At 40.1% G+C, this 13,106-nt stretch overlaps 1 protein-coding gene across 1 annotated transcript in view; it reads left to right on the top strand.

Moving 5' to 3' along the window:
• The window catches only part of CCBE1 (collagen and calcium binding EGF domains 1), a 356,051-nt gene that overhangs the window by 319,378 nt on the left and 23,567 nt on the right, over nt 1-13,106 (top strand). Inside the window, exons 4-6 of the mRNA XM_043978435.1 lie at nt 265-399; nt 3,379-3,530; nt 6,111-6,126. Of these exons, the coding sequence (XP_043834370.1) occupies nt 265-399; nt 3,379-3,530; nt 6,111-6,126 (303 nt within the window). The remainder of the gene's footprint in view (nt 1-264; nt 400-3,378; nt 3,531-6,110; nt 6,127-13,106) is intronic.

Genomic DNA, 13,106 nt, shown 5'->3' on the forward strand with positions numbered 1-13,106 from the left:
AGGGCGGGTGCAATGTGATCCATCTTCCCAACCCTCTGATCCATCGATTTCATTACCTATTGCCCACTGGTTGGGCCATTATCCTCTTTGAGTCAAATCACAATCTTTTAGGACACTACCACCTCCACTTTGGAGGCAGCTGCTCTAGAACATTAGTTCTGTTTTCCACCTCTTAACCATATGTTCTTAAAACATCACAGTCCCTATTGTCATAGGATTGCTGTTGCTAATGATCTTGCATATTATTTTTTTTTCATTTTCCAGATTATGATGTATGTTCTGAGGCTCCTTGTGAACAGCAATGCACAGATAACTTTGGGCGAGTTCTATGTACCTGCTATCCAGGGTACCGGTATGATCGGGAGAGACACAAAAACAAAGTAAAGCCTTACTGCTTAGGTATGTTGGATAACTACTTGAGTTTGCCACTTTTGAAGGATTTACTTCATCTTATATAGGCTTCTCCACTGGCCAACACTTTTTTTTCAAGGTCTCTAATGACCAAGAATTGTACTAACCTTTGATTCCTCTCCCTGAGTCCTCATCTATGCTGGATGGCATTTCACTTGGAAGTATACTAGTCATGACTGTTATTTGTGATTATGGAAACACCCACAGTGACTCCCAGATCACTTTCAGGAAAATTCCATGTATACAGCTGATACCATTTAATTATTCAATAACAAACAGAGGGAAGAGGAAAGAGAAACAACAGATTCATTGTGAAGTTGAAAATAGATGATAAAGTTTTGAGCCAGAAAACCAAATAGAAACAAACTTGCCCTTAGATTAGCTGTAGAGTACAGGCAACTTTAAAGGGGAAGAGATTCACATGTGGCAGGCAGCTTGGAACCAAAGGAAAGGAAGCTAAAGAGGCCAACATTCTGGGCTGTGCCTGAAGAAATCATTAAATCACCATCTTGTCCTCCCACTGTTGCACAAACCTATCCATGGACTAAATGCCAGTGACATAATGTGCTGTCTCCCCAAGTCTCTTTGGCAAATAGCTTATGGTCAACTATACAGAAGGAGAAAAGAACCTGGTTTGGAATTGGAAGACCTGGACTAAATCCTTGTCTTTTTTACTTATGATCTAGATGACCTTGAGTGTGTAAATCACTTAACTTCTGAGTCCCTATTTCTTCATCTACACAATGAGGGACTGGACAACTTTTAAAGACCCTTTCATTGCTAAGTCAAAGATGCTGTGCTCCTAGCAGTGGTGAACCAAGCTGGAAAATATGGCAGTTTTACTATGTAACCTACCCTTAATGCACTTGGCTTCACCCCCTTCAGGTTTGCTAGACTCTGGGAGGGATACTCCCTACAGTTAGTCTTTGATCCTTTCTGAATTTGGGAGAACTGAGTCCTGTTAGGTGGGCAATAAATGCCAAGCACAAGATTTTTATTTTTAAGTTTTGAGCCTGCTTTTCTCTACCCTACTTCCATACCCTTACTTCTTATAATTTTGAGGATCTGCAAATCCTTGATGTTGCTTCCAAAGATCAGTCTGAAGTTTATTTTCACCTGTTTCATCCTTTATTTTGACATCAATAATATGTCAAAGACTCAGGAAGTGCCATACTCAGTGGGCAACTGGAGGCAGAGAGGGTAGGTATTAGCTTAAAATACTGGAACACTGCCAATAAGTGTCTGGCTATGATATTCCAATGCCCCTTAGCTTGTGCATTGCAAAGGAAGAATGGCAGGAACCTAGCCAGTGAAGCTTCCACCTTCAGTGTTCTTCTTACCATTACCTGTAGCCACTGGGAGGTGGGGTTTGGGGGTGGGAGGGTCCTTGGCAGCACATAAAGGAAGCTGCTGGGACATGCATCAGATTTGGATGGCATTAGCTTCCTAGAATGCACACCCAGCCTCGGTCTGTCCAACACATGTGCACTGTCTGAATCCCCAGTATCATTGCTTCTGTCTGCTGGCACCTGGTGTTGTTCACAGAGTGTGTACGTGAAACTTATTTATGGCTCTTCACTAACCCCCCACCCCTCCTCTGCCACCTTCCTGTGGATTGAAAACATTTCCTTTCATTCTCTGCATTTCAGCAAGAGAGTGAATCTGTGATGTGGATAGATGACCGTGCCTTTGAAAGCCCTGTTGACTCATTTTCAAGGCTTATGAGGAGCTTGTTAGTCCAGAGGGAGGGATTTGCAGGCTCAGGGTCATTGATGGGCCAGATTTCACAGGGAAAGCACTATGCATGGAAGTCCCACTGGTTTTCAGGTTCTTTTTTAGAGACAATTATATTTCCCAGCTATGTTACTCACTGTTTGTTTTTTAATTGAAAAAGAGGTTCTAGTTTGCCTTACCTTTAGAGTCCACACCAGTAAAAGAGGACATTAAAAAGCCCTCAACCATGGGGGCAGCTAGGTGGCACAGTGGATAGAACACTGGCCCTGGATTCAGGAAGATCTGAGTTCAAATCTGGCCTCAGACACTTGACACTTACTAGCTTTGTGACTGTGGGCAAGTCACTTAACCCTCATTGCCCTGCAAAAGTAAATAAAAAGCCCTCAACTTACCAGGACATTTGAAAATAAAAATTATAGCAATTGAATTGCAAATAATGACAGCAAGTAGATGTTAAATTTGTTTCGCATATGCTTACTTTCAAACTAAGCCAACTAATATGGGTAATTAAAATATTATTATCTAGTCCTATGGATGGAGAAATTGAGGTATGAGAAATTAAGGCATGAGAAAGTTACACACTCAGGCTTATGTCACAAAGCTAGCTAGTAGCAGAACCAATCCTAAAACACCGTCCTAGAACAAGAAAGAAATGCGTTTCTTTCTTGGCTGGATAACATTTCTAGCCTCCCATTTTATTCCCCATTAAGATGCGAAGTCCTTGAAGGCAAGAACTATTTTTATTTTTTCTTTATATCCCCAGCACTTAGCATACTAGCTGGCAAATTGTTGTCATTCAGTCATTTTCAGCTGTGTCCAACTCTTCATGACCCCTTTGGCATTTTTTTTTGGAAAAGACAATGGCGTTTTTGTGCCATTTCCTTCCCTAGCTCATTTTATAGATGAGGAACTGTGGCAAACAGGGTTAAAGTGACTTGCCCAGGGTCACACAGCTAGTAAGAGTCCAAAGCCAGATCTGAACTCAGCAAGATACCTCTTTCAGTCTCTAGATTCAGCACTCTATGCAGTATGGCGCCACCTAGCTGCCCACCTGACAAACAGTAAGCACTGAATAAATGCTTGTTTACTGATTGATTAATCAATTATCCAAAATCACAATGATTGAAGTTGTATAAAGAATGTCATCTAGACAGAACGCCTAACCCGATGTAACCATAGGAAATCCATTTTCTAAAGCTCTCTAATTATCCCTGGACATTGGTTCAAATACAGATATCGATGAGTGTGCCACCAGCAATGAGACACTCTGCTCACAGATCTGTGTCAACACCTTGGGCAGCTACCGCTGTGAGTGTCGGGAGGGCTACATCCGAGAAGAAGATGGGAGGACGTGTACCAAAGGAGACAAAGGTGAGAACTCCATGGTTTGAGATAGAACTGAGTTCAATGTTATCTCCGGCCTCAGCCATTGAAGTAAACACAGGCCCAGAAGCCTGAAATAAATTGGGAAGCAGTGTGGGGGTACATGAGAGGACAGAAGAAAAAGTAAGACACAGGCATGAAAATATCTGTAAAAATGGGAAACAATTCAGATTTGCATAGTAATTGAAAACTCATAAAGTACTCTCTGTACATTATCTCACCTGAATCTCACAACATCCTTGTGAGATAGATATTGCAGATATTATTATCCTGATTTGACGGATGAGAAAATTCAGGATCACACAACTAATAAATGTCTGAGGCAGGATTCGAACTCAAGTCTCCTAACTTCTAGTGCAATGCTCTATCCACTATATCAAACTACTTCTCCAAACCAGAATCTCAGACTCACAATTATTCATATAAGATTCATAGCTTCTGAGACACATTAGGTAAGCACTTGAACACTAACTACTTCCCAGGTAGTCCTAAAGAACATGGGAACTCCAAAAACTAAATAGTATCATACCCTCCTCCCACAATAGAGGGGGTGGTGGGGTAGGCGGAAAAGGAACAGGAATTCTAATAGCAGTGAGGGAAAAAGAGAGTGAGTTGGGAAAAGAAAAGTCTGATGAAAAGGGCTGGGGACGGGGCAGCTAGGTGGAGTGGTGTATAAAAGCACTGCCTCTGGATTCAGGAGGACCTGAGTTTAAATCTGGCCTCAGACACTTGATGCAATAGTTGTGTGACCCTGGGCAAGTCACTTAATCCTCATTGCCCGGCAAGAAAGAAAGGAAGGAAGGAAGGAAAGGGGAGGAAAGGGGAGGAAAGGGGAAAATGCTATCTACCAGGAAACACAGGGAAGCATCATGACAGAATGCAAAGAGCATAATGGATCCTCATCCTGACTCTGCTGCTTACCACCTTTGTGACCGTGAGCAAGTGGCTGGACCTCTGTTTCCTTATCTGTAAAATGAAGGGGTTAGACTAAATAACCTAGGAAGTCCCTTCCAGCTCTAGCTTAGTGATTCTGTTTTCAGACTGACAAACTGAGGTGGGGGGGGGCAGTGTATACCCAGCTAAAAGAGTGTCTCTCTTAAAAACTCACCCATAATTCAATAAAGCTTGAATATATATTTTGGTAATGATAGAGGACAGACTAAGCAGGCAGGCATGTTGCATCCTCTGAGAGGATATAAATGAAGGAGGCTCCACTCTCTTGAAATATTAGATTAAAATATTAAGCATTCACATATGAGGTCAGTAATACCAATCTATAACACATCTGCTGTATGCAATCCAGATGTCTGAGCTACCCAAGGAAATGAACAACCAGGATCTTAGGTTATTTGCTTATTTAAAACTATCTTGATATGCTGCCTGCTAAGTGTGCAAAGGTATGCAGTGTCAGGGGAAAGCACATGTAGAGAGAACTCAGGTCTGGTTTGCATATTCAGCTAAGCTATTTGATTTGCTTCCTGATAAACTTTAAATAACGGTCTTAAATCCATGTAATAAAAGCACATTTATACAATGATTTAAAGTTTGCAAAGTAGTTTACAGACATTTTCTCGCTTACCCCATGAGGTAGATACTATTATTAGATATTATTAGATTATTAGACATTATTAATCACCATTTTACAGATTGAGAGAAATGAGACTCAGAGCCAAGTGACTTTCTCATCACCATATAGCTAATAAACATCAGAGGTGGCCCCCAAACCTAGGTCTTCCTAACTTCAAGTCCATTTTATCTACCACACCCTACAAGTGAATAAATATGTTCTTCCAGGTGAGAAAAAATTTAAAGCAAAATGCTCTCTATCAAAAATTATTAATGGTCAGATACTTAATGATATAAAGAAGGACCCAGAAAAGTGAGATTATGCAGGAGCTTGTACACCATGGCACTATACAGGGGAAGGAGTAAATTTCACTGGGTCATCAGATTTTCAGTTCCCATTTCCATGGTAATGTTTGCGCATGTCAAGTTTTCGTCAGCAAGAGCTCATTTGTGTGTGTGTGTGATCCCAGAAGTCACAAAATTTATTTGGCTTTGCCCATGTTTTTTTTTTTTTTTTAAATGGATTGAGAAGACAGAGCAACACAGAATAGTAGCAAGAACCTTGAACCAAGAGTCATGAGACTGACTGTCTTGTCAGTAGTTGTATGACCTTGGGCAAGTCATTCCATCTCTCTAAGCTGGAGTTTCCTCATTTGAAAAAACAAGGAGCTTGGTTTAAATGATCTCTGATGCTCTGGTTCTGTGATGATCCTGCTAGGCAAACTCTGTGTGTGTGTGTGTGTGTGTGTGTGTGTGTGTGAAGGTTTGGAAGATCAGAGCATACATATTGAAATACACTAGAAAGCTAGTGGAGCCTGCAAAAGGAATCCAGATGTGTCATGTATGATCCACGTGACCTGTACTCTTAAGCCTGGAAACTGCTGTGATCTGTCAGCTGAAGTCTTGGGCATCTGTTATCCTGTATCAGATAAATCCCCAGAAAGGGAAGGTAGCAGGACCCTATCAGGTTATCAATGTTATACATTTTCCCTAAGTTTATGGGGCTTGGGGTGAAGGGGGAGGAGGAGTCAGGTGTAAGTCCCATGTATCAGAAAGGCAAAGGGGACTTAAGTGAGGAAGGACTGTCCTGGGAACATGGGCAAAGCCTTGGTCCATGTGCCTGAGACAGCAGTGGCATAGGCAGGAGGAACACTTCCAGAGACCCCATACAAGAAGAGAAAGTATTCTGAGGGAGTAATGGGGAGATGATGGAGGTTCAGGGAGTTGTGTCCCAATGCTAATTGTATTTTAGCCTCCAGTTATCTCCTTTAGTTCTTCCTGAAGTCACTAGCAATTCACCCCCACACCCCATAAATCTCAGCCTACAGGAGGGATCTCCACAGTTTCAAGAATCATGATCATAGATTTAGACCTGCATGGAACGAAGAACACCTATCAGAGTCCCTGCCACATGGACTGAGCTGGGGGGGGGGTTCCCCTCAAAAATATATTGATGTCCAACAACAACAAAAATGATATTGATCCTCAAAAAGATCTTCTAGTCCAGGAGTTCTTAACCTTTTTGTGTCATGGAATCCTTTGGTAGTCTGGTGGAGCCTGTTGATCCCTTCTCAAAATAATATTTTTAAAGGGATAAAGGAAAATAATTATGCTGAAATGTAGTTATCAAAAATGTTTTTAAGGTTCATAGACCTCAGATTAAGAATCCCTGATTTAGAAAATAAACTGACTCAAGGAACTGAAGGTACATATTATTAATTTAACATCACTTTCCGGTCACCTGAAGTACAAAAAAAACATATGAAGTTGCAGTTCCTTTCTGATGTTTGACTGGCAGAACCCCATGGGCAACTCAGAGGACCCAAGCTCAGCTGAATCAACACGGTGTCTTCACTGAAGATCTTCCTTAAAGAGACTTCCTTGGCTATAGCCAAGTAAATCACCTTTTGTTAACTGTTGGATGGACTGCAAGCATCTCATCTCATTCCAATCTTGAACCTAAACTACTTGGTTGGTCATCCCTGACCTGCAACAGCAGGGAAGGGACTTTATAAGTCCTCCAGTCCAACTGCCTCATTATACAAATGAGGAAACTGAATCCCAGAGAGGCTGGGTGATTTGCCCACGACCACACAGAAAAGTAAGTGGTCCACCAAGAATAGCACTTATTGGAGCACAGTGATAAAGCTGACATGAGAAAGGAAGATCCTTGTGGCTGGTGGACCTGGAGTGCAAGCATTCCTCTAAGCATGCAAATCACAAGGGAAGGAAAACTGCTTCCGCACTTTCATCTGATCCTTAGTAGTCAAAGCCTACTTTCCATAAGCCAGGGTTAAGGACACAGTGACCTCTTTCCTTCCTTGAAAGATAAATGACATGAGATACACATGTGATACTTGGATAAAGAGGAATTCATGGCAGACAAGTAGAAGAGACTGGTGATTGCACACTTTTCACTATGAGCATAATTCCATGGTGAACAATGGACTGTTTAAAAAAAATAACAATACTCTAAGTGAGATCGTTTGTTTTGGGATATTTACTTTCTTTTTTTTTTTTTTTTGGTGAGGCAATTGGGGTTAAGTGACTTACCCAGGGTCACACAGCTAGTAAGTGCCAAGTGTCTGAGGCCGGATTTGAACTCAGGTCCTCCTGAATCCAGGGCCGGTGCTCTATCCATTGTGCCATCTAGCTGCCCCTGGGATATTTACTTTCAAATTTGCTTTAGTGTCAGAGATTTGTTTTCTTCTACTATATCTTCTTCAAAGAAGCATTACATCTTGCTATCTTTATGGAACTGTTTATCTTAGGGGGCAACTAGGTGGCATAGTGGATAAAACACCAGCCCTGGATTCAGGAGGACCTGAGTTCAAATCCAGCCTCAAACACTTGACACTTACTAGCTGTGTGACCCTGGGCAAGTCACTTAACTTCCCAGAATCCCAAGAGACTATCTAACACTGTAGGTTAGAGATGAGTTGCCAATCTATCTCAGTGGACTCCAGGAGAGCCCTATAAAAATGAAGCCAAGGTCTATACCAAAAAAAGTATTAGGTTAATAATCTCAACAATAAGAATAAGAATAAATATTAGGAAAAATCTATTAGGTTATTCATCTCAGCTATAAGAAACCTTTTTAGGGCTCATTAGAGTCACTAAGAAGCAGCATAGATATTCCCTCTGCTCTGGAGTAACAAATTATAATATTTCATCACATATTTTTTTCTGGCTAGGAGATAATTATTAAGTATAAACATATGTGATATGAAAATCTTTTCTTCTCTCTTTGGTTTATTACTTCACATTATCCAGTGTCTGTAAAATTTTTTTAAATTTGTTTTTTGCAGGACAATGAGGATTAAGTGACTTGCCCAGGGTCACACAGCTAGTAAGTGTCAAGTGTCTGAGGTCAGATTTGAACTCAGATCCTCCTGAATCTAGGGCCGGTGCTTTATCCATTGTGCCACTTAGCTTCCCCCTAGTGTCTATAAAATTAAAGAAGATCAAAGTAGTTTTAAATTAAAAGCAGGCACAGCTGGTTATTAAGAAAGGGTAAGTGGGGGCAGCTAGGTAGTGCAGTGGATAGAGCACCGGCCCTGGAGTCAGGAAGACTTGAGTTCAAATGCGGCCTCAGACACTTGACACTTACTAGCTGTGTGACCCTGGGCAAGTCACTTAACCCCAATTGCCTCACCAAAAAAAAGAAAGAAAGAAAGGGTAAGTAGAATAGAAAGGGGGAGAATGACCTGAATATTGTCCTTTGATGATTGAAAGGTTACAGTCAGTTCACATGATAGATGATGGCAAACATGCATGAACTACAGCCCTACCAGAGGCAAGATGGCCCATGGCAATAGTTTTATGGTCAGTTACTCATTCTCCTCTTTGGAAACACAAAGCCAGAGCCAGTTTAGCAAAAGCTAATATTTTGTGCAAGATTTGACAGAGAAAGAAAGAGATTGAGGTAACTAATGTATTGGGAGAGAGGACTTGAAGGGAAATGTCCTACAGTTAATTGGCTTGCCTAGTTTCCATTTTCTCCACTTTGTTTGTCTTCTGATAAAATGTCCCTGACATCTAGAATGGCTTATTATAATTCCAAGTGTCGGACATATCCCAGGCCCTCTCAGAAGTTTCCAAACCCCAGTAATTTGTGGGCCCAGTTTACATGAACAATGTTGAATAATAAACTAACATACTTTGCATATTTGTGGGACTTTCCTCATGCATGATGTTGGCAACCTTTTCTGCCTTTTTTTTAGAAAGTTTGTAAAGTGCTACTAAAAAATATCGATGTGCACTCTAATAAATAGTTCACATACTCAATCCCTGAAAATGTTACAGAAGAGTCAGGAAAAAAAACAGAACTACATGCCACCATGTGGTCAATCAGCAATATGGCACCTTCACAGAGTTAGAACAAACTTAAAGAAAATGCATCTTGAATTGAGTTTTTTCTCACAGAATCATCAACACAGGCTTCATCTTATGGGACTAGAAATAGACATAATCTCAGATGCTTATAGACTACATTTTAAAATATCATTAAAAACTACCTTGTATAGAAGGTATTTTTTTCAATTCAATTCAATACAACAAACATTAAATGCTTTTAAGGTTCAAGGAACTGTGGTAAGTCCCAAGAACATGAAGGCAAAAATGAATCAGTCCATATTCTCAGAGTTCACCTTCTTTGGGGAGATTATAAACACTTATAAATAAATATAATATAGGGTGATTTGAGCACTTTGAAGTAAGGGCAATTAGAAAAACAACTGCAAAGAGGATTTGGCAGCTAACTTGAGTACTGAAGGCAGAGAAGGGCTAGATAAATTTCTGAAAGGTAGAAATAAGAGGAGGCATTCTGAACATAAGGCATTGGATCTGTGAATAAGTGGAAATGGGAAGTAGGAGATGTTCAAATTGGGAACATCTAATCATTTGGTTTCATTGGAATATGATAGAACACATGAAGGGGAACAATGTGAAATCAAACTGGAAAAATAGGTTGGAATAAGAATATGGAAAGACATGAACAACTAGGCAGAGGAGTTGGTATTATATCCTAAAGCCCTTAACTCATGTAAAACATTGTTATTTTTAACACCACTCTCAGAAAGTTGCACAGGCAGATTGAATAATGTGTAGATTCTTACTCAGGATACAGAAAGCATTTGACAGATTGGTATATTGGAGTGAGGCAGATTGAGAAACAGGCAGCATTATTCCCCTTCAGACTGTCAGGTAGTGTGTGTGTGTGTGTGTGTGTGTGTGTGTGTGTGTGTATACGCACGTGCATGTTTGGATATTAAGCTGCTACTTTCAAAGGAAGATGGAATAGCATTTTCTGCCTATTTTCAGAGGTCATCTATCTCAGCCAATCTGAACACAAACAAATGTTACATCATAGCTCTCAAAACATGCCCCTAAGGTAATGTGACAGTCTCAGAAAAAGTACAGGTTTCAAAAAATATAGAGACATAGCTGTTTCTGGGAGACCCTCTCATAAAAGACTCAGTCCTTACCAGAATGCTGACCTCTTGCTTTGTGGAATTGGCACCAAACAGCACCATAAATCATCAGAAAACTGGTAGAAACACTGTCCCATCTTCTGCCTTACTAGTTAGCAGCTGATTTAGGAAGAAGAACAAACTGTATCCAGGTAAATTTCTCCTGGTGCATGGAAGTGGAAGTGAAGAACATAGAACCCTTCCACACGCTAGAGGTTCACCCAGATTTTATTCTGTGAAAAAGCCAAAATGCCCCAAAGCATAAGGATGAGGCAGCCTAACTAAATGCACTGCCACAGGTAGCAAACCTTTCTCTTTATACATATATAGTAGTGGCTCTCCTAGAGGCTGCCATAATTCATGTAGTCCCAACTGGAGCTCCCTTGTTTTCCCACATCTTCCCTGTGGAACTTAGTCAAATACACTCCAATGCTCTACTATTGCTGGCCATGGTGCTGACTGCTTTTCTGTTACTGCTATAACAGAATTTCATACATACTTTGGATGGTAACATTGTTGACACTCTACCTTTTGATAATTCCTTGAAATGCAAAATCAGACATTTTTAGGGGAAGAAGGAATACCTTTTCAGGGTCAAAGACAGTGCTTTGTGTATAATAGGTGTGTAATAAGTATTTTAATTGAATTGAAAGTTTCTAGTAAAACCTTTAGCTCCTACAGAGTAAGCAAGACTCACAGTTTTATGTTCTGTCATCAGATTAATGTTAGGAAATTCGAGGACTCCTCAAGTGCCACTGGGGATAGGAATGTCGGGCAGTTCCATATCCCTAGTACCACTGTGATAAAGAGATTATGTAGACAAACACAAATATTTGTATATCTTACACTATATATGTAAATGTATATGCTGTGTGATATATATGTAAATGTATATGCTGTGTGATATATATGTGTGTATAATCATGTTTACATGTATGTAGATGCATGTGTGTATATACACACCCAAATGTTCCACAGAATCTCAACGTCAGAAGGGACCTCAGAGGCCATCTAATCCAACTTGTACCTAAACAAGAATTCTGTCTTCAACATAACTGATAAGTGGCTATTTCACTTTTGTTTGCAGAACTTCTCTGATCATTTCTGGAAACAACATATTCCCCTTTTGGATCATTCTAACAGTTGGAAAGTTTTTCCCTATGGAAAAAAATAAATCTTCTCTATGTAGAACAAATCTGTTCCTTTCTCCACATGGCAGCCCTTCAGATATATGAAGAAAGGTACCATGTCTCAACTCCTCCCCTGGGCCAACCTTCTTAGACATTATAATTAAATAGCATTTGGTTTCTACTGGCTTCTTCTTTTCCTATCCATTTACATTGTTGTAGTCATTGCTGATTCTGCTTACTTCTCTCTATATTAGTTCAGATAAGTCTTGCCCATGGTTCTCTGAATTCTTCGTATTCATAGTTCATGGTGATATTCCATCCGGCTGACATTGTGGGCTCCCTTCCCTCTTGCTTTCCCTCCCCCCACTTGACTCCAGGCTACCCTGAGTACTCCCCTATTTCTCACCTTCCTCTTTATCTTCCTTCAACCCCATTAATATATATTCTAAAACTTTGCCAGGAATTAGTCTTTTTCAGTCTATTTTCCTTTTATAAAAATTGAGATAACACTTTCCACTTTACAGTACTACAGTATCATTCTCCATGATCCTCCAGAGGTCACTGACTATGGCTCAGAAATAACATCTGATTGTTCTAACAGTCCCTTAGGGGAGAGGTATCAAACTCACAGCCCAGAAACGGCCTACAAACCTCAGGAATATGACCTAAATGAGATTAAAATATATTTGCGAAATGCTTAACAAAATAAATAAAAATATAATACAACATATGTAATGTCAATTTGTGGTTTTCTGCATCAATATTCAGCCAGCAGAGATCTATTTCTATTTAACTTTGACACCCCTGGCTTAAAGTATAATTCATATGCAAGTGGTATCTTAAACTTATCAAGGGCAGCTCAGTGCTTTTTTACTATCTCCCTAGTTTTCCTGGTTACTAAAAACTTATTTGCCTTTTTCTTCCTCGGGGTTATACCACCCTGACCCTCTGGGCACTTTCTGCTGGTTCACTTGCCCCTATTCAAACTAGACTTTCACAGCAGAGAGAGGATTAAATTGTTAGGATTGAGAAGAGATGTGTCTATGTACACAATTCCCTTGGTACCTTGCTCATTCATTCACTTATTCAACAAGTATTTGTTGCATGCTTCTAATGTGGTAGGCACCATGGAGAAATTAAGTTTAAGAAGAAGACATTCCCTGCCCTCAAGTAGTTTGGAGTGTAGTTGGGGTAATAAGGCAAATAGACAACCACAGCATAAGGAATTCTTTTTATAATGCCTGCCAAATGAGAGCTAAAGACAATTGATTTAGAAAAGAGAGACTATTACTAGCTGAGTAATTATAAAAGGAGTCATGGGGGAAGTGGAATCTAATCTGGCCCTTAAGATAAGATTTGATACACATAAAAGAGGGAATGAGTTCTGTATTCCTGAAGAGAATCAGGTTAG

This window comes from Dromiciops gliroides, chromosome 1, assembly GCF_019393635.1.
Source record: "Dromiciops gliroides isolate mDroGli1 chromosome 1, mDroGli1.pri, whole genome shotgun sequence".
Taxonomy (NCBI): Eukaryota; Metazoa; Chordata; class Mammalia; order Microbiotheria; family Microbiotheriidae; genus Dromiciops; species Dromiciops gliroides.